The 26,835-nt window shown below is 42.6% G+C and overlaps 1 protein-coding gene across 6 annotated transcripts in view; it reads right to left on the bottom strand.

The window, feature by feature from the left end:
* Positions 1 to 26,396, bottom strand: part of LOC139385489 (ubiquitin carboxyl-terminal hydrolase 2-like) — a 40,326-nt gene extending 13,930 nt beyond the window's left edge. For 5 of the 6 annotated variants that reach the window (XR_011628951.1, XR_011628952.1, XR_011628954.1 and 2 more), the window contains exons 1-3: positions 24,993 to 25,090; positions 23,997 to 24,114; positions 15,997 to 16,793 (exon numbers count right to left, since the gene is read on the bottom strand). Coding sequence is in view for 1 of the 6 variants with exons in the window: in XM_071130589.1 (XP_070986690.1) it covers positions 15,997 to 16,749 (753 nt within the window). In the remaining 5 variants the exon portion in view is untranslated. Of the gene's footprint in view, positions 1 to 15,996; positions 16,794 to 23,996; positions 24,115 to 24,992; positions 25,091 to 26,156 lie in introns of those variants that run through there. The other variant, XR_011628953.1, reaches the window with a different exon arrangement.
* Between the last annotated feature and the right edge of the window lie 439 nt (positions 26,397 to 26,835).

Raw genomic sequence — 26,835 nt, 5'->3', positions numbered from 1 at the left:
GATTCAGTCTTCCCAGCCTGGTGCAGGTCTACAATTTTGTTTCTGGTGTCCTTTGACGGCTCTTTGGTCTTGGCCATAGTGGAGTGTGGAGTGTGACTGTTTGAGGTTGTGGACAGGTGTCTTTTATACTGATAACAAGTTCAAACAGGTGCCATTAATACAGGTAATGAGTGGAGGACAGAGGAGCCTCTTAAAGAAGAAGTTACAAGTCTGTGAGAGCCAGAAATCTTGCTTGTTTGTAGGTGACCAAATACTTATTTTCCACCATAATTTGCAAATAAATTCATTAAAAAACCCTACAATGTAATTTTCTGGATTTTTTTTTCTCATTTTGCCTGTCATAGTTGAAGTGTACCTATGATAAATTACAGGCCTCTCTCATCTTTTTAAGTGGGAGAACTTGCACAATTGGTGGCTGACTAAATACTTTTTTGTCCCACTGTAGGACTCGTTTTACTGTGGACATAGATACTTTTGTACCTGTTTCCTCCAGCATCTTCACAAGATCCTTTGCTGTTGTTCTGGGATTGATTTGCACTTTTTTGCACCAAAGTACGTTCATCTCTAGGAGACAGAACATGTCTCCTTCCTGAGCAGTATGACGGCTGTGTGGTCCCATGGTGTTTATACTTGCGGACTATTGTTTGTGCAGATGAACGTGGTACCTTCAGGCGTTTGGAAATTGCTCCCAAGGATGGACCAGACTTGTTGAGGTCTACAATTTTTTTTCTGTGGTCTTGGCTGATTTCTTTTGATTTTCTCATGATGTCAAGCAAAGAGGCACTGAGTTTGATGGTAGGCCTTGAAATACATCCACAGGTACACCTCCAATTGACTCAAATGATGTCAATAAGCTTATCAGAAGCTTCTAAAGCCATGACATAATTTTCTGGAATTTTCCAAGCTGTTTAAAGGTACAGTCAACTTAGTGTATGTAAACTTCTGACCCACTGGAATTGTGATACAGTGAATTTTAAGTGAAATAATCTGTCTGTAAACAATTGCTGGAAAAATTACTTGTGTCATGCACAAAGTAGATGTCCTAACCAACTTACCAAAACTTTAGTTTGTTAACATGAAATTTGTGGAGTGGTTGAAAAACGAGTTTTAATGACTCCAACCTAAGTGTATGTAAACTTCCGACTTCAACTGTAGATAGCTTCACAGAGGAAGACTGTTAATTCTGACACCTGCAACTCAGCCACAGCATGAGGTTTTCAGGCTATTTTGAAGGTCAAACTGTGATGCCTACAGTATGGCTCTTCTGTTCGTTGTGGCAGATGGGGAGAAACATCAGGATCAAGCCTTTTTTGTAAATTCCTAGTAAAGAAGAGCTCATTCTCTGCAATGTGAAAATTCTGCTGAAGGAGAATATGGTAGGCCTAATATATTTGAGCTACATTCAGTACCAAAAGGTGAGAAGTACAAAAGGTGAGGTTTTACAACATGGTACAAACAGATTGTAGGGTAGAACATGGAACAAATAGGAATAATTGACAAACCATTGTCAATTTCCTGTTAATCAATAAAAATGAAATGTGCTGACTTGACACCCTCTGTAATAAACATTTAGCACCGTTAGTTCTGAACTCTCACCTTATGAGAGACAAACATGTTTGCTTGTTTACAGGCTTCAACACTCAATCTTGTTGCTCACCCCTCTTGCTCAAAGTCTAAAAATACCCCGATTCATTAGGACTCAAAAAGTGAGTGGGAAAATACAGATGCCTTTAGGCAGCTAAAATTCCATCACTCCATTTCAAGTTCACCACCTCTCTTAAAACCTAGCAAATGGCATAGGCATTGGAAAAGTACAGAGTACCCGACACAGCTAATTGTATTTGCAATGATGTTGCCTATTACATTTGAGGAGATCAGAATGACATTTCCCCATACCAGTCACACATAGAACAGCGGTCTGCCAAGAAAGGGGATTGGTAAACAGGAGACGCTTCATATCGGATAACGGCTGCAGAGTAACATTAGGCCTAGCGCGAACAGCAGACCGCTGCCAGGAGAACTGTCTACCTATAGGCTACCTAGACTATTGCCTTGATTCCATATGAAATGATCTACTAGATAGGTCTACTAAAATATAACAACACTGCCATAGATTATGGGTTAATGAACCAAAACTGCTTTCATGCTGCCACAGCTACTTCTTTAGCCTTTGGGCTTTCGAAATGTCTTCCTCTGTAATTGCGCTTCTGATCTAGAAGGAATCTGACGTTAAAATTCACATGTCCTACCAAAAGCATCGCTGGCTGTGACGTGACTCATGCTCATCTGAGCTAAATTGTACCGGACTAACTTTATTAAAAGCCGTGAGCATTGCGTCTGTTTCTGTAATGTATGTGTCGTCTACGACCACATTCTGTTTATGGTGTCTAAGTCTGTAAGTTGTTATGTCTGATATTTGTCTGAAACATTTGTTCCCCCTACAACTGCTGTCTTGTCTGAACCAGGACTCTTTTGAAACATAGATTTGATCTCAATGAGACTAACCTTGATAAATAAAGGTTCAATAAAATAATCAAAACATGAATGTGAGTCAAGAGGAGAGGTATATTGTTGTACATACTGGGTTTCATTGAGGTGATGTGTAGGCTAAATGGGAAAGAGAGAGAGAGAGCAGTATGTCCTCGGCTCAGTCTTGTGACCTAGCATGTGTACACAACAAACAGCCAAGGAACACATTCCATTACTCACCAGGCTGAGCATGTGTGTGTGTGTGTGTGTGTGTAAAACAATCCCACCTTGAGGGGAGATGCAAGAAAACACAGAGCCTAAAGGATAGCAAACTACAAAACACGACAAAGAAATCAATTTTTGTATTTTGACTTCTGAGATAAAGACCTGGTTAGCTAGGCAAATCATTACACATTTGATCAATGAACATCTGCCAACCACATTTCCTAGATAAGGGCATGTCAAGGAGATTCAATTGTTTAAGTAAACGCCCAAATTGGTCAGCACAACCAAAAGGAAAGTAATACCATGGTTCAGCATAAAGCTAGGCTACATTTCAAAGTTCTGAAACTAGGCTAAACCCAACAGTCACTCAAATACAGAACACAACATTAATGGAAAGGACTTTGTGTTTCTGTTGATATTTAGGCTACTCATCATTCTGCGGGCACTGACTGGAACGGAACGGAGGAAAACGCTCTGAATGGTCATCGTTGCACTTAAAATACCAACATCAAAAGGCCTGCTGTTCTCAGTGCCAAGTAGAGTACAGAGATACAGTTTGGCTACACACTGAACTGTTTGAATCCACTCCCCAAGGCTTTAAATTCAACAGCCAACCAGATGTTGACGTTGAGCAGTGTGAATGTTAGGCTACTGTTTGACATCATGGGCAGCTTGCTGAGTGGTAGACCTATTTCTCACGATCCCGCCCTCTAAACTCCTCGGAATTAATACAATGCCTAATGAGTTCTGGGTAATTGTTTTCCAGAGGGCTCAGTATTAAAGCTCTCACACAGACCAGACTGCCGTTACATTTTCAGCAAAGCATTATGCTACTGTATCGGACTGAACAAGGTGGCAGACTTGCAAAATATTGTTGGTTCCACGGGAGTCCAGACTTAGGCTAAAGCAACCAAGAGACAAACGACAGACAAATTTCCCCCACGTGTGATAGGCTGGCATCACTTATGCAGAGTTGCGGACACATAATGGGAAGCCGGGGGTCCCATCTGACAGGAGTTGTACAATGGTTCTGAAAGTGTGTTAGTACCTGTTGTAAGGACCTGGCCACTTATTCAGCCACCCAAAACCCCTCCTAGCCCTCTCAGGTAAAGGGAAAAGGGTTGCTGTGCGGATTATAGAACACAGTAGGCCTATGTAACTCAAACTTAGCGCTAAGGGTGATAGAGAAGTAGCCTAAAAGCTAGGTTTTTAAAGCCCAGGCTTTTCCACCCCAGACTATAGTACAGTATGAAGACAGAACAGTAGGCTGTGCATGAAGGTGTAGCACTACACAGCGTTATTATTACTGTGTCCAGGACTGTGCCAGCCAGCTCGCCCCGGGTCAAGAGATAGGATGATGGAGTTGACTTTACTGCCAGGGCTATTTCTAGGACCACTGCCACGAGGGAGTTTAGAGTTAGATTCCACCACACCAGTGATTTGGCATTGAAAATGAGTTTATGGGATTTGGTGAAAATAACGGAGCTATTATTCTCAGTGCCACTTCGAATGTCGATGCCATTGTTCGTTGTAACTAGGAGCTGTGTATTGGGGTTGTGTTATGCTCCAAATGGAAGAAAACTAACTGAATTAGGGAGGGAGTACCTGAACTTGACCGATAAGAAACGCTCATTTGATTTTTTTCCGTTGCAGAACATTTTGCTATAGTGTGCCTTAATGAATACAACTCAGGGCACTGGGTAGTGTGCAACAGCTGGAGCAGGCAGCACTGAGCTTTAGGATTAAACCATTTGCCGGGCCGTGCCTGGCTAGAGGACATAAAATGGCATGATGTGAGATCAGGATGGCGTCACAAAACTGGAAATTCCTTCACAATGTTTTCCCATGGTTCGTCGGTCAATCAGCTTTGTGAGGCTGAACACAAATCCCACGCAGTAGGCTTATGTGGATCGACTCCCAAGGACGCGCAGTATAATAGGCATGGAGGCCTATTTTACAATGCCGCTTGCTAACAGTCACAGGAGGTGGCACCCAATCACTCGCCATCCTACCCACTTCTGACGCTCTTAATTAGGAACGGTTTCAGTTGACTAGGCATCATCACAGCCGAATACATCGAGTTTACCTTTGAATTTGCTTTTGTCACTTTAAGATTAGACTACTGCACTGCTCTACTCTCCGGCTACCTGGATAAGGCACTAAAACTTCCGCTAGTGCAAAATGCAGCTGCTAGAATCGTGACTAGAACCCCAAACTTTGATCTTACAGTATTATTCCTGTGCTAGCCTCTCTACTGTCTTCCTATTAAGGCTAGGGCTGATCTCAAGGTTTGACTGTTAACCTACAAAGCATTGTATGGACTTGCTTGTACTTATCTCTCTAATTTGGTCCTGCCGTACATACCTACACGTATGCTACGGTCAATAAGATTTCTTATTGCTCCTAGAATTTCTAAGCAAACAGCTGGAGGCAGGGCTTTCCCCTTTAGAGCTCCTCTTTTATGGAATGGTCTGCCGATCCATGTGAGAGACGCAGATTCAGTCTCAACCTATAATCATCTCTTCAGCAGGTCCTACGATTGAGTGTAGTCTGGCCCAAGGGTGCAAAGGTGAACAGCAAGGCACTGGAGTGACGAACCACCCTACTCTCCACTAGGAATCTTATTACGGGGCTGAGCCACTATTTTGCTCGCACTCTCCCATTCCGTCGCTACCAGAGCGCATCTTGTCATGCCAGGCTTTTTTCGCTATTCTCAATTCCCTTGGGTGGGTTGAGTTATTGATGTAATCATCCGGTCCGGTTTTGCGACCCCTCAGGCTCGTGCGGTGGGGAGAGATCTTTGTGGGCTATACTCAGCCTTGTCTCAGGGTAGTAAGTCAATTGTCTGTTGATATCACTTAAAGGGCGACTGCCCTTTGTGATTTGGCCTCGTTTTTAGATTTGGTTCATTAAGAAATGGTAGTGGCCATGACTGAATTCAAACGTGAGTTTCAAATTATTTTGCCAATTGGCTTTAGCCAGCTGGTGTGCGACTGTGGCAAAGTTGGTTTGACATTGGATAGCCTATCTCCCGGGGATAGTTAAGGACCGTCAATAAATTACACAATGTAAATTAGACAATATTTTCATGTTTCACACCTTTCATTTTTTTCATTAAATGCTTTCAATATTTGTATATGAATTTTTACAATTTATCATTGGTTTAAGGTTTTTAGGTCATTGAAATTTGGAGATATTGGAATTTTAACATATTGTTCCATGTACATTGTGTAATTTACCAATGGTCCAAATTATCCCCATAGGCAGCTGCAGTCCAAATCTATGATTACTTGTGTGCTGCAAGCTGTGGGCATGTGGGCAGGATTGTAACAAACCCAACCCATTAAAGTTGTGATGCAGTCACGACCACAATTCTCACAGAACTCTAAAATTATCTTATTTTCACTTTGTAGTACATTTTGACAGTAGAATAAATGTTGGACTCACATTGATGCCACATGGGCTGTTCTCTAAATGAGAAGTTGGTGTTTAGGGGCAGTTGCTCTTTAAGTGGTGTGGGGGCTTGCTTTGGCAAAGTGGGTGGGGTTATATCCTGCATGGTTGGCCAGGGGTAACTTTGAACGGGGCTACAGTGTCCTCCGACCCTCCCTGTCTCGGTCCCCAGTATCTATGCTGCAATAAGCCAGAATTATTGCCACCCTTGATAAAGATGAGCAAGAAATACAGTATAAAATTAATAATACAAATACTGAACTATATTGTATTCTCCAAAAATGTATATTATTTTATACTAATACAATTGCTAAGAGAAAGAGATTTTGTTAACAAGTAACAAATCTAAAAATGATAGGGGTCCAAATGATTGGCACCCCTGTTTTCAATACTCTAGCACCCTTTCCTTGCGAGGATAACGACACTGAGCCTTTTTCTAAAATGTTTTATGACATTGAAAGAACACATTGGGAAGGATCTTAGATGATTCTACCATACATGATCTTTTCAGATCCTTGATATCCTTTGTCTGCGCTTATGGACGGCCCTCTTCAATTCAAATCACAGGTTTTCAATGGGGGCTGAGATGGTCATTGCAAAATGTTGATTTTGTGGTCAATTAACCGTTTAGTTGTGGAATTTGATGTGTGCTTGGGGTTATTGTCTTGCTGGAAGATCCACTTGCGGCCAAGTTTCAGCCTCCTGGCTGAGGACACCAGAGTTTTGGCTAAAATGTCCTGCTACTTTGTAGAGTTCATGATGCTGTTAACCTTAACAAGGGAAAAGGGCTTTATAAAATACAATTGATTGATTGATATCATTAGCTCGGTTTCCCTTTAATTGGCGACAGATTTTCATGTGAATATTCAAAATGTTCCCACAATAGATGTTTTCATCAAACTGTGCGTGATGACGTAGTGCACATGAAAATAACTTTTGCAGTTAAATTCCTATGTACCGAATACAAATTGCATTTTAAACTCTACCAATGGTTTTGTCACAAAAACTGTTGTGTTATATTATAGCAAATGTGCCCACTCTGGTTTTGGCACCTGCACTCTAGCCAGCAGCTCGCAGATCAAGTGCGGGAGGCTAGCCTACATTATGATGAGATTATCTTGGATAAGAGCGAGATCATTTGATATTTGTCAAATGGCAGCCATGCATCGATCATCATGTCACCAGAATAAGACCCTCAGTATTTATTGGAAAGGAGTATCAAGATCATCACCACGCACTTTCACCACCCTGTGGAAAGTTCATCAACAAAGTTCATTTGTAGCCTAACAAACTGCATGCTTTCCCGAGTCATAGTGGGAAGACCACACAACATGCCATCACGTGACTCAAAACCTGTGTTTGAATACCCATACTATCAAATCAAATCATTATTTGTCACATGCGCCAAATACAGTGGAATGCTTACTTACAAGCCCTTAACCAACATTTTCTTTAAAAGTAAGAGATCAGAAAAAGGAATAATTAAAGAGCAGCAGTAAATAACAATAGCGGGGAAAAGAGTCAATGTGTCAATGTGCGGAGGCACCAGTGTCGAGGTAATGAGTGTGATTACACAGTCATCCAGAACAGCTGATGCTCTCATGCATGCTTCAGTGTTACTTGCCTCGAAGCGAGCATAGAAGTTATTTAGCTCTTCTGGTAGGCTCGTGTCACTGGGCAGCTCTTGGCTATGCTTCCCTTCGTAGTCTGCAATAGTTTACAAACCCTGCCACATCCGACGAGCGTCGGAGCTGGTGTAGTACGATTCGATCTTATTCGTGTATTGACGCTTTGCGTGTTTGATGGTTCGGAGGGCATAGCAGGATTTCTTATAAGCTTTCGGGTTAGAGTACCGCTCCTTGAAAGCGGCAGCTCTACAGTTTAGCTCAATGCGAATGTTGTCTGTAATCCATGGCTTCTGGTTGGGGTATGTACGTACAGTCACTGTGAGGACGACGTCCTCAATGCACTTATTGATAAAGCCAGTGACTGATGTGGTGTTCTCCTCAATGCCCTCGTAAGAATCCCGGAATATATTCCAGTCTGTGCTAGCAAAACAGTCATGTAGTTTAGCATCTGCATCATCTGACCACTACCTTATAGACTGAGTCACTGGTGCTTCCTGCATTAATGTTTACTTGTAAGCAGGAATCATGAGGATAGAGTTATGGTCAGATTTACCAAATGGAGGGCGAGGGAGAGCTTTGTACGTGTCTCTGTGTGTAGAGTACAGGTGATCTCAAATTGTTTTTCTCTCTGGTTGCACATTTAACATGCTGATAGAAAATAGGTAAAACTGATTTAAGTTTCCCTGCATTAAAGTCCCCGGCCACTAGGAGAGCCGCCACTGGATGAGCGTGTTCCTGTTTACTTATAGCGGAATACAGCTCATTGAGTGCGGTTTTAGTGCCAACCTAGGTCTGTGGTGGTATGTAGACAATATGTAGACAATTTAATTACGCTTTTTTGCCGACGTTTACTGACGTCGGCCATATTCAACGGGTGTTGAGCGCTCGTAAATGAATTATTCTGTGCTCTGGCACACTCAGACGAGAGTCCTCTGAAATTGGAGTAGATAGCCAGAGCGAATTTACGAAAGCACCCGAATATCCATTGAGAACGCACAAAGACAATACCATTTAGCTAAGCTAATAATGACGGGAATAATCAAGTCAATAAACGTTGGGTAGTTAGTTAGACAGCCTATCGTTAATACACTGGCAAGTTTGAAGTATAAGTAGCCAACTAACATTAGGTAGCTAGTTAACAACATGCCAGTACATACTGCTGTAATGATATGCTATGTGGTTCTTTTGGACAAAGTACAGTTGAAGTCAGAAGTTTACATACACTTAGGTTGGAGTCATTAAAACTTGTTTTTCAACCACTCCACAAATTTCTTGTTAACAAACTATAGTTTTGGCAAGTTGGTTAGGATATCTACGTTGTGCATGACACAAGTAATTTTTCCCAAAATTGTTTACAGACAGATTATTTCACTTATAATTCACTGTATCACAATTCCAGTGGGTCAGAAGTTTACATACACTAAGTTGACTGTACCTTTAAACAGCTTGGAAAATTCCAGAAAATTATGTCATGGCTTTAGAAGCTTCTGATAGGCTAATTGACATCATTTTTATTTATTTATTTTATTTCACCTTTATTTAACCAGGTGGGCAAGTTGAGAACAAGTTCTAATTTACAATTGCGACCTGGCCAAGATAAAGCAAAGCAGTTCGACACATACAACAACACAGAGTTACACATGGAGTAAAACAAACATACAGCCAATAATACAGTAGAAAAATAAGTCTATATACAATGTGAGCAAATGAGGTGAGATAAGGGAGGTAAAGGCAAAAGAAAAGGCCATGGTGGCGAAGTAAATACAATATAGCAAGTAAAACACTGGAATGGTAGATTTGCAGTGGAAGAATGTGCAAGGTAGAGATAGAAATAATGGGGTGCAAAGGGCTAAATTATAGATGTGCTATGTACAGGTGCAGTAATCTGTGAGCTGCTCTGACAGCTGGTGCTTAAAGCTAGTGAGGGAGATGTGCTTCCAGTTTCAGAGATTTGTGTAGTTCGTTCCAGTCATTGGCAGCAGAGAACTGGAAGGAGATGCAACCAAAGGAAGAATTGGTTTTGGGGGTGACCAAAAAGATATACCTGCTGGAGCGCGTGCTACAGGTGGGTGTTGCTATGGAGACCAGCGAGTTGAGATAAGGGGGGACTTTACCTGGCAGGGTCTTGTAGATGACCTGGAGCCAGTGGGTTTGGCAACGATTATGAAGCGAGGGCCAGCCAACGAGAGCGTACAGGTCGCAGTGGTGAGTAGTATATGGGGCTTTGGTGACAAAACGGATGGAACTGTGATAGACTGCATCCAATTTATTGAATAGGGTATTGGAGGCTATTTTGTAAATGGCATCTCCGCCTTGGTGAACCAGGCGAGGCAATCATTTGAGAAACCAAGGCTATCGAGTCTGCCGATGAGGATGTGGTGATGCCTTGGCCAGGTCAATGAATATGGCTGCACAGTATTGTTTCTTATCAATGGCAGTTAAGATATCGCTTAGGACCTCGTTTAGGATCATGAGTCAATTGGAGGTGTACCTGTGGATGTATTTCAAGGCCTACCTTCAAACTCAGTGCCTCTTTGCTTGACATCATGGGAAAATCAAAAGATTGCTGCTGCTCCAGTTTCAACTGTTCTGCCTGCGGCTATGGAACCCTGACCTGTTCACTGGACGTGCTACCTGTCCCTACCTGCTGTTTTCAACTCTCTAGAGACAGCAGGAGCGGTAGAATTACTTTCAATGATCGGCTATGAAAAGCCAACTGACATTTACTCCTGAGGTGACCTGTTGCACACTCGACAACTACTGTGATTATTATTATTTGACCATGCTGGTCATTTATGAACATTTGAACATCTTGGCCATGTTCTGTTATAATCTCCACCCGGCACGGCCAGAAGAGGACTGGCCACCCCTCATAGCCTGGTTCCTCTCTAGGTTTCTTCCTAGGTTTTGGCCTTTCTAAGGAGTTTTTCCTATCCACCGTGCTTCTACACCTGCATTGGTTGCTGTTTGGGGTTTTAGGCTGGGTTTCTGTACAGCACTTCGATATATCAGCTGATATAAGAAGGGCTACATAAATACATTTGATTTGAAATCTGACAAGAAGTATAAGAAGTATAAACACCATGGGACCAAGCAGTCGTCATACCGCTCAGGAAGGAGACACGTTCTGTCTCCTGGAGATGAATGTACTTTGGTGCGAAAAGTGCAAATCAATCCCAGAACAACAGCAAAGGACCTTGTGAAGATGCTGGAGGAAACAGGTACAAAAGTATCCACAGTAAAACGAGTACTATATCGACATAACCTGAAAGGCCGCTCAGCAAGGAAGAAGCCACTGCTACAAAACCACCATAAAGAAACAGACTACGGTTTGCAACTGCACATGGGGACAAAGATCGTACTTTTTCGAGAAATGTCCTCTAGTCTAATGAAACAAAAATAGAACTGTTTGGCCATAATGACCATTGTTATGTTTGGAGGAGGCTTGCAAGCCGAAGAACACCATCCCAACCGTGTAGCACGGGGGTGGCAGCATCATGTTGTGGGGGTGCTTTGCTGCAGGAGGGACTGGCGCACTTCACAAAATAGATGGCACCATGAGGAAGGGAAATGATGTAGATATATTGAGGCAACATCTCAAAACATCAGTCAGGAAGTTAAAGTTTGGTCGCAAATGGGTCTTCCAAATGAACATTGACCCCAAGCATACTTCCAAAGTTGTGGCAAAATGGCTTAAGGACAACAAAGTAAAGGTATTAGAGTGGCCATCACAAAGCCCTAACCTCAATCCTATAGAAAATTTGTGGGCAGAACAGAAAAAGTGTGTGTGAGCAAGGAGGCCTTACAAACCTGAATCAGTTACACCAGCTCTGTCAGGAGGAATGGGCCAAGATTCACCCAACTTATTGTGGGAAGCTTGTGAAAGGCTACCGGAAACGTATGACCCAAGTTAAACAATTTAAAGGCAATGCTACCAAATACTAATTGAGTGTATATAAACTTCAGACCCACTGGGAATATAATGAATGAAATAAAAGCTGAAAGAAATCATTCTCTCTACTATTATTCTGACATTTCACATTCTTAAAATAAAGTGGTGATCCTAACTGACCTAAGACAGGGAGTTTTTACTAGGATTAAATGTCAGGAAATTTGAAAAACTGAGTTTAAATGTATTTGGCTAAGGTATATGTAAACTTCCGACTTCAAAGCTGTAGCTAACAAATTGTCAGCCAATATAACGTGTAAGGTAACTTATTTGAAAAGTCATTACTTTTTTACATTGCTCAACTTCGACTACATATTTTCCGCCATTTTCTTCAAATCTGAAAACGATGTGAAGCCACGCCCATTTCCTGAAGAATTGCATTATGGGCCCTAAAGTACAGAAATAGTGTCCTCTCCGTGTATACTTCATATTTTGGTGAATTTAGTACGACATCCGGGAACTTTTGGCTTACTAACTATATCCATACTATGACCAATCAGAATACAATATACTCAATTCACGTCACAAATAGTACAGTTAGTGTGGTTAGTATGAGTATTCAAACACAGCTCAAGTTTACTTCGATATGGTGCTTATTATATCAATATGTGCTCATAAAGATGTGTCCACCTTCATTTCTCGCATCATTAATTTTAAAGACAAAAAGATCCCACCACGTCGAGCGAACAAATTGTTTATCAACAATTATTAAATTGTACTGGAATGTCCTGTTTCCATCAGCCCTGTCGTGACTTTTGTCATGCATCAGGTAATTAATGGATGGAAACCTGGTTAAAGTAAGCAGCTATGGCCAGTTGTCTTTTGGTGCTTGTGTAAAACACAACATCTTGTTAATCAATGAGAGAGAGGTGAATAATTAGATGTCTTTGAGAGTGGGCAGGGAGGGGCCGAAAATCAGTCTTCCTAGAATGATCAATACACCAGTGTACTTGACCTACACGACCTCTCTTCTTCCATCCTGACCTTCCAGCACTCAGCCTGGGAGAGAGCTGCTCTGATGAGGAGCTGCTGGTCCTACTGGTCTCACTGAGTCATAATCCAACACATTCCTCAAAACATGACTCCATAAAAACTCCTCCTAACCATTGGACTGGATGAGCTGACAGAACATTGTGACTCAGCCAACAGGGATGCCTGACAGAACATTGTGACTCAGCCAACAGGGATGAGCTGACAGAACATTGTGACTCAGCCAACAGGGATGCCTGACAGAACATTGTGACTCAGCCAACAGGGATGAGCTGACAGAACATTGTGACTCAGCCAACAGGGATGAGCTGACAGAACATTGTGACTCAGCCAACAGGGATGCCTGACAGAACATTGTGACTCAGCCAACAGGGATGAGCTGACAGAACATTGTGACTCAGCCAACAGGGATGCCTGACAGAACATTGTGACTCAGCCAACAGGGATGAGCTGACAGAACATTGTGACTCAGCCAACAGGGATGAGCTGACAGAACATTGTGACTCAGCCAACAGGGATGCCTGACAGAACATTGTGACTCAGCCAACAGGGATGAGCTGACAGAACATTGTGACTCAGCCAACAGGGATGAGCTGACAGAACATTGTGACTCAGCCAACAGGGATGAGCTGACAGAACATTGTGACTCAGCCAACAGGGATGCCTGACAGAACATTGTGACTCAGCCAACAGGGATGCCTGACAGAACATTGTGACTCAGCCAACAGGGATGCCTGACAGAACATTGTGACTCAGCCAACAGGGATGCCTGACAGAACATTGTGACTCAGCCAACAGGGATGCCTGACAGAACATTGTGACTCAGCCAACAGGGATGCCTGACAGAACATTGTGACTCAGCCAACAGGGATGAGCTGACAGAACATTGTGACTCAGCCAACAGGGATGCCTGACAGAACATTGTGACTCAGCCAACAGGGATGAGCTGACAGAACATTGTGACTCAGCCAACAGGGATGAGCTGACAGAACATTGTGACTCAGCCAACAGGGATGCCTGACAGAACATTGTGACTCAGCCAACAGGGATGAGCTGACAGAACATTGTGACTCAGCCAACAGGGATGAGCTGACAGAACATTGTGACTCAGCCAACAGGGATGCCTGACAGAACATTGTGACTCAGCCAACACGGATGCCTGACAGTCAGGATGAAGATTCAGCGCAGATATGTATTTATGCTGACCTTTATTTAACCAGGAAAGACCCTTGCGGTTAGAAACCTCCTTTGGCAAGTTGATCTTCTAGAGTGGGGTGAACTATCAGCCCATATCTCCTAAATCAAACCCACATACAGCGCAATCACAGTTATACATGACCCCCTAGCCCTTACTTCACCTGCTCTGGCTACTCTCCTGTCATAGTAAGGGGATTTATTGTATAAACTCCCTTCTCTAAACCGGTCCGGGTGGAACATTATGAGAATTAGGAAGGATAATTAAAATGACTTGATGAGAACATTCGAGCACAGGGTTCACGAAATCCTCTCGTGACATTAATTACAAAATCTGAACCTCTTGGTCCAATAGGCAACCCAGTTCCACTGTTCCAAGTCCAGGAGATTCATTCCCTCATTGATTGATAACTGTTAATTACGGAGACGATTCCATACAACCTTTGAGTGGCTTCAGTAATGCAGACATGGTGGCAAACAACCGTTAGCCTCGATGCATCCTTCCTTCACTGAAGAGTTTCATTACAGCACATCAACAGCCTCTTTGCCTGCCTGAGCCTGATGCTAATTGTGATAGATGTTTGCGAAAGTAACAACAACAAAACAGCCTTGTCAAAGAGATCGGCTTGGCTGGTTGTGAAACAAATGTCCTCCTCCTTCTCCTTCCCACAGTGGTCAGCAATCAGTGCTAATCCCGTAACTGGGTTAATTCACACTCTGCTCTCTCTCTAAGGATAGGGAGAGGAGGATAGCCAGGCCAGCCACTCCCGCAGATGTCATTACTCTCCATGCGAGGCCTCCTGAGTACTTGAGGCGTCACTACAGACCCGGGTTTGATCCCGGGCTGTGTCGCAGCCGTCCGCAACCGGGAGACCCATGAGACTGCGCACAATTGGCCCGCCACAGGAGTCGCTAGTGGGCGATGAGACAAGGATATCCCTGCCGGCCACACCCTCCCTAACCCGGACGACGCTAGGCCAATTGTGCGCCGCCCCATGGGCCTCCCGGTCGCAGCCTGGGCTCGAACCCAGAGTCTCTGCAGCTAGCACTGCGATGCAGTGCCTTAGACCACTGCGCCACCCGGGAGGCCTAACCTGACTTTCAAGGCCTGAATTGCTTCGCCTTGCTTTTCTGGTTGGCTGGCAAGTTTCATCATCCAATTATTACAGATCTACGGGAGTGCAAGTCTCACCATGGCACGAACCGTGGCGATACGTTGGCACATAAGAATTATTAGAATATGGCAAATATTTGTAAATTATTGCATTCTATCCATGCTGGCTTTTGCGGTCTACCTGAGACATGATAGGGGGAATGTCATACAGGCTGTCGGCAATTTATAAAATGCGCAATTTGCCTAAACGGGTCATTTTTTGTTGTTGGTATGACATCATTACATCCAGCTGTTTTTAAAGACACACGATAGTTAAATAAATCTATTTTATCTAAAAAAATTTAAAAAAATCACTGGACAAGTTCATGGAAACATAGCTAGTGACACACAGACAGACACACAGCCTGTTTGGCTAGCCTGGTCCCACTGCCTTGCCAACCCCTATGGTCATTGTCACGTCAAACATGTAGGACCAATAAGAGTTGGCAATACAGCAAAAACAGATCTGGGACCAGGCTATAGCTACGGACTCACTGAGGAACTTCCTGATTCATCATCATAGAGAGAAATTGAATTTCTGAGGACCTTATGGGAGCTATGGCAACAGGAATGTTTACAATCTTACATATAGGGGCTTGGAGATTTTGTTAAGCATGTTCTTGTCTCTGTGAGATTCATTTCCTTTCTTATAGGAAATAGACCTAATATAGCTAGCTGACATAGATGCATTTTCTAATTCAATACTGTACGAATGAATGAATACTGTGACAATTGTGTAATGCCTATTTTATACTGTGTAGTGAGTGACAGTGTTCCCCAACACAGGATCTTAGTACTGTACAGTAACTGTGCAGAGCATCTGTACTGACCATGAGTGCCCCCACATGGTGTCAGTCTGCCATGTCAGTGGCCTGAGAGGCTAAATCTAAGATCACAGCAAAACAGTTGAGCAAACAGAAGAACACTGGTCTTACCAGGGAGTCCCTGGTGGGGGAGCTGGATCGTCCATTGCTGCTGCTGTCGCTCCTCTCATAGGAGGAGGTGAAGCGGCTACCACCACCGCTCTTTAGGCAGCTGCTGCTCAAGGCCTCCTGCGTGGCGCTGTGGGACAAGCCATAACTGGAGCTCTGCAGGCTGCTGTTGTAGGAGTCGGCCACATCGCTGGCCCTGCTCCGGTAACCCCTCAGGGCGCTGGAGGAGGAGGAGGAGGGGGACGTGGGCTCGGTGAGGCCCAGGGACGACAGGTCCCGCGTCAGGTCACTCTGGCTCGACGACCTCCGGCGGCTGAGAGAGATGCTGGAGGCCCCGGGCGACGAGGAGAGGTAGCTGGAGCGGCTGGGCGTGGTGGACGAGGAGTAGCTGCTGTAGCCAGTGTAACCGGAGCCGCCGCTCAGGCCCGACGAGCCATAGGTCTTCACCGGGGTGCGGCTCAGGCTCTCGCTGCGCCGGCTGCTGCTGCTCAGGAGGTCAGTGCGGGGGATGGGCCGGCCCCGGTCGAGCTCCGAGGAGGTGCTGTAGTTGCGGGCGCGGCTGGCGGCGCTGCTCAGGTAGCTGGAGGAGGAGTAGCCCGAGGAGGAGGCAGCGTTGCTCCTGTAGGAGGGCAGCCTGTCCCGGTCGGAGGTGTAGGAGCTGAGGGAGGAGGGCGTCAGGGAGGAGCCATAAGAGCTATAGGCACTGGTATAGGAGGAGCCGGTGTAACGCTTGGCGGTGGTGGAGACGCGAGACATGCTGGGTTCTCAGCCACGGGTGATGCAGTGGAAGACCGCATCGACTACAAGACAAGAGAAAGAACAGAAATCAGTGCGTTTCTATATAGACATTTCCAAAAATGAAAACTTATTTAGCAACATTTGAATCTTTATAACCACCAAATTTAATTGTATATTTTATATCATATCGGTTCCATCTTAGTTTTTATGGTTTAGTCTTGTCTGATCCCGAGAGAGGTAGGATGCCAAAGGTCACTAGGGCATCATCCAACTCTTAACATACGGGTGCACTATTTATCAACGGGCTGAATACACTATACCGTGGCTCATTGCTCGAGCCTGAGGTTTTACTCGTGTACAGGATACAGATATTTGACAAGCAACGTTATGTGACCCTCCTTGGAACACATTACACAATATCAACTGTGTCATCAGTATTCATCCTGAAGTAGAACCCTGAAACACTGTTTAAGCAACCAACTGGAACGTCATGCTTGATAATGTGATGTACTGTCGTATCGATGGGTTGCACAACATTGCTGCCGGCTGAACGCGCCCCCTGGGAATCCTGTAATGGGAGAAGCACCTAAGCGAAGCACCCAAATGTTTCTGGTGGCACAGTCTGTTCCCGAGGAGAGACAGGCAGTGCAGCGTCTGAATAAATAAAAGTATCTGGTGTTGTCAATCCGTGTTGGGTTCAGTGGGGGAGGCTTCTCTCTCTTTCATATATATATCTCAATAATTCAGCATATGGATCTGGAATAGGCAGAGCGCTGGAGCCAGACCAAGACATACAGCTTTGTGCCGCTAGCTAGACCCAGACGGAATACTACTGCTAGGTTAGCTTAGCTAGGCCATGCCCAACCGAGCCTCGCTTAGGCTCTTACCAAAACCCCACTGTGGGTATAAGAGGCCTCTGCGACCATTTCGTCTATATCCTGCGCAAAGATGGCTGGACTGTAAAGGTACACAGCTGATAAACATGGGCCAGTATCTCAAGTCAATATACTGTAGTCTGCATCACTATTGTTTTGTCCCCCCCCCCCCCTCCCTAAATAAAACAGCAGTACTATAACACCCCTAGGTCCTAGACTACGCAGACATAATGTAGCTTGTTTGTGATTCCCTGTTTTCGCTGGGATGAATGTTTTCAAGTCAACCTCTCTTAGTGTGTTGTTTAAATAGGCAGAGAACAGGTGATAACAAACATGGAACACTACCTCCACCACACTACCAAACAACAGTGACAGTACCAGTTTGCACTACAAGGCCAACCTGGCCATGTCTATCTAAATGTACAAACCCGAGAGAGTGCTTGTACTTGTAATCCCTGACTCCTACTCCTACTCCCACCCATTCCTAATTGCCCTCATTATAAACATACACATCGTTTAGGCTGCTGCAGGTGTCTCGTCCCAAAAAATGAGGGCCTTGACTGAGACAAGTTCAGGCCAGCCTGGCGGCGTCACTTCAAATGGGAAAACACAAACAACATCCATGGGGAATACAGCCTAAATGGACATGGGATTTGTAAGATGGCGGTAGCACAGCACTATTATGTTATTCATTTCTCAAACCAAAAACACACAAATATGCTAGTTTCCCTGCGTTTCAGCCTCCCCAAAGGCTCTGTTAAACGGGGGTTTCCATGACTACATGGCAACAAGCACCATTTGACTGCCCCACAATCTCAGTGTCAAAACAGGAAAGCAGGTGTTGCACTGATCCCATTGACTTCCTGATTCCCTTGCCCTGCAGAAATACAAAGGTCTGTCTAGCTATAGCCTAGGGTCCAGTAGATAGGACTCTACTTGAGCATACAGAAAGGGCAGATAGATTGAAAAGATTTATAGGCCTAATCCAAGTTTATTGCCGAAGAGGATATATTTCTGTTACCATCTTTACCTGTAAAATCCAGTAATTCCCAAGCAGGTGTAGGCTGTATAATTGAATAGGGCCTAAACTCTGAAACCTCACACTGAGTCACTCTTTCCCACAGTCTGTCCATTCCTACTTCTCCCACTTATCACAGTGTAACTGTGTACTTTTGATCTCTCAGAGAGAATGCCAAGCGTGTGCAAAGCTGTCATCAAGGCAAAGGACGGCTACTCAATAATCTTTTTTGGTTACTACTTGATTCCATATGTGTTATTTCATAGTTTTGATGTCTTCACTATGATTCGACAAATGTAGGAAATAGTAAAAATAAAGAAAAACCCTTGAATGAGTAGGTGTGTCCAGACGTTTGACTGGTACTGTATATAGCTGACTATACTTATTTTCCACCATAATTTGAAAATAAATTCATAAAAAATCCTACAATGTGATTTTCTGGATTTTTTTTCTCATTTTGTCTGTCATATTTGAAGTGTACCTATGATGAAAATTACAGACCTCTCATCTTTTTAAGTGGGAGAACTTGCACAATTGGTGGCTGACTAAATACTTTTTTGCCCCACTGTATATATATTTGGTCATCTTACAAAACCAAATGCTATTGGGAATACTGTTGGAAATCAGAGCACGTAATGTACCCTGTTGCCTGGATCTTAGGGGGGAGCTATATTTACCCTGAAATGTGAGCAGATAAGAGACTAGCGTCTGTGAGGTGCCTCACTGACGCCAAAGCCCTAACTCGGCCCACCGTCAATCGCACCAAACTGTCCATGCCAACTTAGTCTACATCACAACTCTATGCACAAAAAAAATATAAAAAATGGATTCAACGTACAATTGTAAGGCAACCAGCTGCAATAGGATTGTGAGTTTGCTCAACATGTGGGCATATAGCTGAACCAGCATACATTCTGAATTTGAAGTGTATGTTCACTAATTTTTTAATTTGGGGTTGAGCAAACATACAATTCACCTTGAGAATTTATTCTACCATATTTGCATATTTCCCAGTGTAAAATTAAATTCTTTATGACAATACAAATATCAAATTTGAGAAAAGTTAACAAGTGCTGTTTATCTCATTTCAACCAGCGTTGTAAACATTGAAATTAGGGTAAAACTTCAACTTAAATACATTGACTTAACATATCGCTACATCAATATAATTTCAACATAATCATCAGAACTATGTATACGTTGAAATTTCTTTGACAAATCTTTTTCATCCTATATTCAATTGATTGGTTGAAACAATGTTGAATTTCATATTTGATTAGACATATTTCATGTGACCTTTTTCTCAGCATTGATAGTAAAATGGTTTGTTTGAATCCACATCATTGTTTCAATGTCACGCTATAGCAACCTAAATAAAGATTGAAATAAAACGTGAAGCCGCAGTCCAACATCTACTGGTATATATGAGGGGTAATGCATTTCAGTGAGAACTAGTCTACCATCCAGATGCTCAGCTGAGCTATCATGCCAACACATTTAGACATTGATCAGCTTCCATACTCATTTACGTAGACTACCTAAATAACATTGAAAAGTTGAAAGGTTACTCCTGCAGGACACCCAGAGATTACTATAATTCCCAACTACAAAAGACTAGTGCTTCCCCCCCCCCCCCCCCCCCCCTCAACAACACATTGGGATCTAAAATCCATGATATAGTGATACCGGATCATTCCCCTGTATCATGCTTAATTACACCAACAGAAAATACGCTTAGTGACAGAATATGGAGAATGAACAGAGCGCACCTTCAAGAACCGAAATGTATTAAATACATAAACAAAAAAAATAAAGACCTTTACCATTACAAATGTAGACATAGAGGACAGAGAATAGCCAACACGAGTTGGGAGGCTTTAAAGCCGTGCATTAGGGGAATGATAATCTCTTACTCGGCAAAAGTTAAATCTGAGTTAGAAATCACTATCTTAAAAAAATACCATTAAAAAAATCTTTACATGGTAAAGAAAATAAAATTTCTGAACTTAAGCAGGCTTATGATCTTTTACTTTTGAAGAGAGCCAACAACTACAAACTCAAATAAAGCACACCATTTAATGGCAAACAAACCTGGTAAACACCTTGCAGCCCTCACAAAACGAATACACGGCAAACCAGTTATCATTTTGAAAGATAAGGATACAAATGCTTTAATTAGAAAAAACAACACTATTAATAACAATTTTAAAAGCTTCTTTGAAAATCTATATCAATCAGAATGGAATAACAGTTGAACTGATCCTCCTTAGACTCGATAACCAAGCAACTTTCAGCAGATAAAAAAAGAATCACAAAAAAATGGAAATCACCCCCCCTCACCCAAAAAAATATGACACTGTAAAAGTGTATTATCAATATCATACATTTGGTATCCTATTTATAGGGCTAATGGTAACTAGTTCTAAACTTCCAAAGATCCAATCAGCCATGGATGAATGAAAGTACCTAGCTACATGTTGAAATCATGGTGTCCTTTGTTGGGCAGATCAGATGTTAATGTAGCCTACATCAACCCAACCTCACCCCAAATTTACTTTCACATACAGCTTGTGTAAGAATTAGTGCTTAACTGACTTGCCTAGTTAAATAAAGGTCACATGTAAGAAAAGTTAGTTACTTTCAACGCTATTTAGGTAGTCAATGCAAATGAGTATGGAAGCTGATCAATGTATAATTGTGTTGACGTCATAGCTCAGCTGACAATAGCGCCGCTTATTCCAAAAGCCAAGCAGGGTACATAGAGGTCGGCATCTGGATGGTGGACAAGTTCACACTGAAGTGCAATACCAGTAGGAGTCCCTGTTCAGGAAGAAATCGTTGGACTGTGTCTTCACATTTTATTTCAATGTAAGTCTTCATTTAGGTTGATAGCATGACGTTGAAACAATTGAGTTGATTCAAACATACCATTTGACTATCAACATTGAAACAAGGTCAAATAAAATATGTCTAATCTAACCTAAAATTCAACATAATCTCAACCACCCAATCAATATACACTGAGCGTACAAAACAGTATGAACACCTGCTCTTTCCATGAAATAGACTGACCAGGTGAAAGCTATGATCCTTTATTGACGTCAATTGTTAAATCCACTTCAATCTGTGTAGCTGAAGGGGAGGAGACAGGTTAAAGAAGGATTTTTAAGCCTTGAGACAATTGAGACATCGACTGTGTATCTGTGCCATTCCGAGTGTGAATGGAAAAGACAAAAGATTTAAGTGCCTTTGAACGGGGTATGGTAGTAGGTACCAGACGCATCAGTTTGTGTCAAGAACTGCAACGCTGCTGGGGGTTTCACACTCAACAGTTTCCAGTGTGTATCAAGAATGGTCCACTACCCAAAGGACATCCAACCATCTTGACACAACTGTGGGAAACTTTGGAGTTAACATGGGCGAGCAATCCTGTGGAACGCTTTCGACACCTTGTCGAGTCCATTGCAACTCAATATTAGGAAAGTGTTCTTAATGTTTTGTACACTCAGTGTACCATATATTGAATACAAAGATGAAAAATATATTTTAGGTTTCTATGTGAAATTTTCAACACAATTTCAATGTATACATAGTTCTGATAATTATGTTGAAATTATATTGATGCAACAACCGGTTGGTTAGTCAGGTTAAGTCAATATATTTAAATGTAAGTTTTACCCTAATATCAATGTTTACAACGCTGGTTGAAATGAGATGAAAACAGTACAGTAGTTATTAAAAAAAATTAACATCCAATGTATTTTCTATGTTGATTCCATGTCACAATACATTGACCAATTACATTGAAACAACATTGCTTCAACCCATGTTTGCCCAGTGGCACCTTAATGCAGTGGTCTGGAACATCTGTTTTACATGCCACATGTCACATTATTATTGAAGCTTTTAATCGCCCGCAACCTGCATTGAGAATGACTGCCAGGGTAGGGTAAACTGATTATTGAGACTCCCTAAATCATATAAACTCGAACAGTAACAAAAAAGTCAAATTCCTAACAGATTGGATAAGTTTATAAAAATGTATGTTATTTATGTTTGTGTTGCATAAGATTACCAAACCAATCAATGTACACACAAAAATACAGGTATTGAAATAAACAACTCTTAAAATCAACCCGCAATAGAGCATGCTGGGAAATATGACAATGACGGACGTGGTTTTGAGCAAACATACATTTGTAATTTTACTCAACAAGCTTGTTCAAATTCAGCTCACTTCAAGCTGAGTTTGTTGATTCAACGTACAATCGTTAGGAAACCAGCGGCAATAGGGTTGTGAGTTTGCTAAACATTTGGGCATATAATCTAGCTGAAACAACATACCTTCCAAAGGCAAACATGAATTTGTAATTCGCCTCAACACATTTTTTTTTAGATATTCAGCTCCCGTGAGCAAAGTTTGTTGAGTGAACAAACGTTCACACATTAGCTCAATTTCTTGTCCTTCTGAAGTGCACCCAACTCACCGAATAACGCTGATTATGCAATTGGTTAAATGAGCTTTTTTTACAGTCTACCATACACTAAGAATTAGACTCTGATATCATCCGGTCAGCTGAGAGATAGGCCTACTCAGTTATAGCACAATTAACAACAACCCCTTTCTTCTGTTCGTAACTCAGATGAGAGCACTAGCTCAAAGTAACCTCAGAAAGGGCAGAATGTGTGCGTGATTGACGCTCCCAATGTCTGCTGTAAGTGACGTCGTTCCTTATTCGCTGTCCTAAAGATTAGCTCAATTAGACATCATTACTATTTTAAACACCATCAATCCGTGCTCTGTGCCACTGTGTGAAATGTTGTTCTGTACTGAATACTTATAGGAAAAGGGTCAAATCAAACGTTGTGTCTCTTTTTAAAAAGAGGCAATCAGCAGTAGAAACAATAACAAAGCGTCTTCCTCGCCCCCTGTTTTGTCAAAAAGCTGAGAAGTGGGGTTGGATGTAACCACTCTCAAAAAACACTCTCAAATATAGTTTTAACCGTGTTTTGAGGCTGCAGTATAAACGGTTTGTTTACATTTACTTTGTTTACAAAACAAGCTTATATTTTGGGTCCTGATGGGGCACGACAGTTGAGCTGACCTCGTGAGGCATTTCTAAGTTATATTCTTCAAGAATCGATGGGTACATATCGTTCATTCAGAAGTCCACAAATGGATGTAGCAACTGCTGATTGCCCGTTTAAGCCTCGTGTCTGTGTGAGAGTCGGAGCCACTGCATGTCTTTGAACATGTTTTTCACTCCCAAAGTACCATCAGTCCTTGAGAAAGTGCTTGCCTCTCATCGTGTTTGTGAGATGCGCGCTGTGCGTGCGCGCGTGTGCACGTGTGTTTATTCAGTTATGATCACCTGCTGTGTATAGGGCGGTGTCTCTCAGTCCACGCAGGCAGCGATGGAGTGGAGCCCGCTCATCCTAATGTATTTCACAGACCCATTCACAGTCACAGGGACCTCTCACTGATCAGACCTGTGGGGAGACAGAGACACATCAAATGACAGACACACAGCCATGCGGATATTACCCGGGCAAAAAAATTACTACGGTAATGGATTTGCAGTCTCGCTAACATGGACTTTGTTGGATACCACTGCCATGAGGCTAGCAGATCGATGTTGAGCCATTAGAACATACATTTTCTAACATTACTGGTTTGATCATGTCCAATTATCCTCTTCAATTTACACAGAATTCAAGGAATTGCATTAAAACAACACCGCTTTATGGGAGGAGCAAAACATCCCATAACAAAACAATCTACCGGTAGCCTACAGTAGCCTAGGCTACACCTCATGCCTCCTCATCAACTGCATCACTTGACAGGCACAGAAATAGGTCCAAGTGATCATTCACTACAGGTCTCCAGTCAGCAAGTTGTCAGTATTTTAGGTTCATCTACAAAAAAAAATGTAAAAAGCATAACGACTATAGACTATTCTTCAGTGCTTGTTGTCAAATCCACAAAAAAATTATCTGTTTCGGAAATACTGTACTTGTTGAGTATCTTAATAATCCAGCGCTTGCGTCCCAATATGGTCCAAACACACCATACCAACAGACCTGCGTCCCCACAACCCTGGCACAGCCAATGAAGTTCAACGAATAGGCCTAGCACAGCCAACAGACAATTACCAATGAATAAATAGGTCTCAAGATGATTTTCTGAGAAACGTTATCCCTTGTCTCTTTAACAAAACAAAATATGGATAAGCAAAATTAAGACAAAAAAAAGTAAGTAAGCCTAGGCTTCAAACAACCAACACCACACACAATGATTGTCAGTTAAAATAACAGAAAGGTACCCCTTGTAAAAGGGAAACAACGTGTCAATTGGTGGAGAGGCTCACCAGTGGCGTATCAAGCGGACGGCCAGAGTAGGGTGCTGTACAGGAGGCTGTAGCCTCTGAGTGAAAGGAGCCAGGGAGGGATTGTATGAGCACAGCGATCCAGAATGCCAGAGATCAAGTTACAGAGATGGTAAATATAGCAGTTGCCTATGACCTCCACAGGTCACTCAACACTCACTGGCATTAAGTTTTTTTTTTATAGGCCATGAATAGGCCATGCAATGTAGGCCAGCAGCAACCACTGGGATGTGCTCTCTCTCTGTTATCTAAAGGTGTTTTCATTGTAAACCTACAAGGAATGGTAGTCAGTGAAATGTCCCCATAAATGTCATCCAAAAGTAGAAAAAGACTAATGAAAATATCGTTTATATCTACTAACCATGGCTAGTTTTATATTAAAAATATAAATTATACTTATATTATAATGGGTGTATGACACCATTTGGATACAAACAGGCAGCTTTTGTCATAATTTGTGTTAGGCCTATTTTTAAAATGGGGGTAGTTCACCTGCAATATTACATAGTCTGGTTTGAAATGCATATCACATAATGGATAGTTGAAAGTGATGAAAACTGAAACCCTGAGCTGACAGCTACTTCGAGTGCAGGGATGGGCGTGGGTGTACGGGGGCGAGGAAGCAGTGACATTACAGCCAGCTACTGTCAGCGCCAAATTCAATGAGAGCAAGCCTCTATGACACCGAACTACAAAGTCAGCCAGAAGTTGTTTTAAACTTCTATAGCAATTCATGAATGATCTCGATTCATGGTTGTGCATTTGCAGTGGATGAAGGACTAACGGTTAATACACTAGGAGCTAGCAGCTCCCCAAAATGATATACTGCAGCAGTTGGTTGGAACCTTGCACCACTCCCATGGCAGGCAAGTTGGCTAGCTAGGCTAACTTGTTAGCAGAGCGTGCACGCGAACTAGTCAGAGCGCGGCCGTGTATAAAAAAAGGGGGGGAGGCAGAGTTTTTTTTTTTATAGCTAAGCACCTGAATGTGACTCAAGACCACCGGTTTTTAGCTTAGATGCATTCATATTAAGAGATGAAGCATACACATATGAAGCATACACATTTTAGATAAACTATCCGAGCGGCATCAAAGCAACTGATCAAGGTTTGCCTGCAGCTACTGACCACTGCATTATTCACTCACCCCAGTCCGAGATCATCCCGTCTACTGTCAGTCCCGCTGGCAGAGCGTCCCCAAAGTGGCTTCTATAGCTAGTCTATCGGCGTCGTTAGACCACAGTTTTGAATATCGATATGCTGAACCGATAACATTTGACAGATTAAAATAGCTAGATACTTTTCGCCATCACTGCCTTTGCGTTTCAATAGTTTTTTAGCTGACCAAGTAACGGACGTTTCTCTTTAACTGTGACGTTGGTTCAACAAATAGCTGCCGTTGATTGGTTTATTCTTGTCCACGAACGTAAAACCAGAGGACCGCCTCCCACACGTTCACCTTAGTGACGGACGTAAACAGCAAGCAGACCCCCCACACTGATTCAGATCCACACACTCACATTCACATATGATCTGACATTGCTCACACAACTGGTTGCAAACAATTTAATATTTATCACAACTCCCCTTGCGTCCCGTTGAGTTCTAGACTCTGACTCCCGTCGCTTGACTTTCCTTTTTTTTGCTGTTTGTGGCCATGACCACACACTGCTGGGGAAAATAATCAAGTTAGAAAAATGACAATTCCGGAAGAGGGCAGTGTTGTGTCATAATGAGTGCATGTTACGTCACAACAAAGCTTTTCCAAAATCCATCTGGTCACATAACCACGCAGACATTTTCATATATGTCATGGCTAAGGATAG

The sequence above is a fragment of the Oncorhynchus clarkii genome, chromosome 27, assembly GCF_045791955.1.
Source record: "Oncorhynchus clarkii lewisi isolate Uvic-CL-2024 chromosome 27, UVic_Ocla_1.0, whole genome shotgun sequence".
Taxonomy (NCBI): domain Eukaryota; kingdom Metazoa; phylum Chordata; class Actinopteri; order Salmoniformes; family Salmonidae; genus Oncorhynchus; species Oncorhynchus clarkii.
Note: the sequence above shows the minus strand (reverse complement) of the source record. Positions and strands in the feature narration are given on the sequence as shown.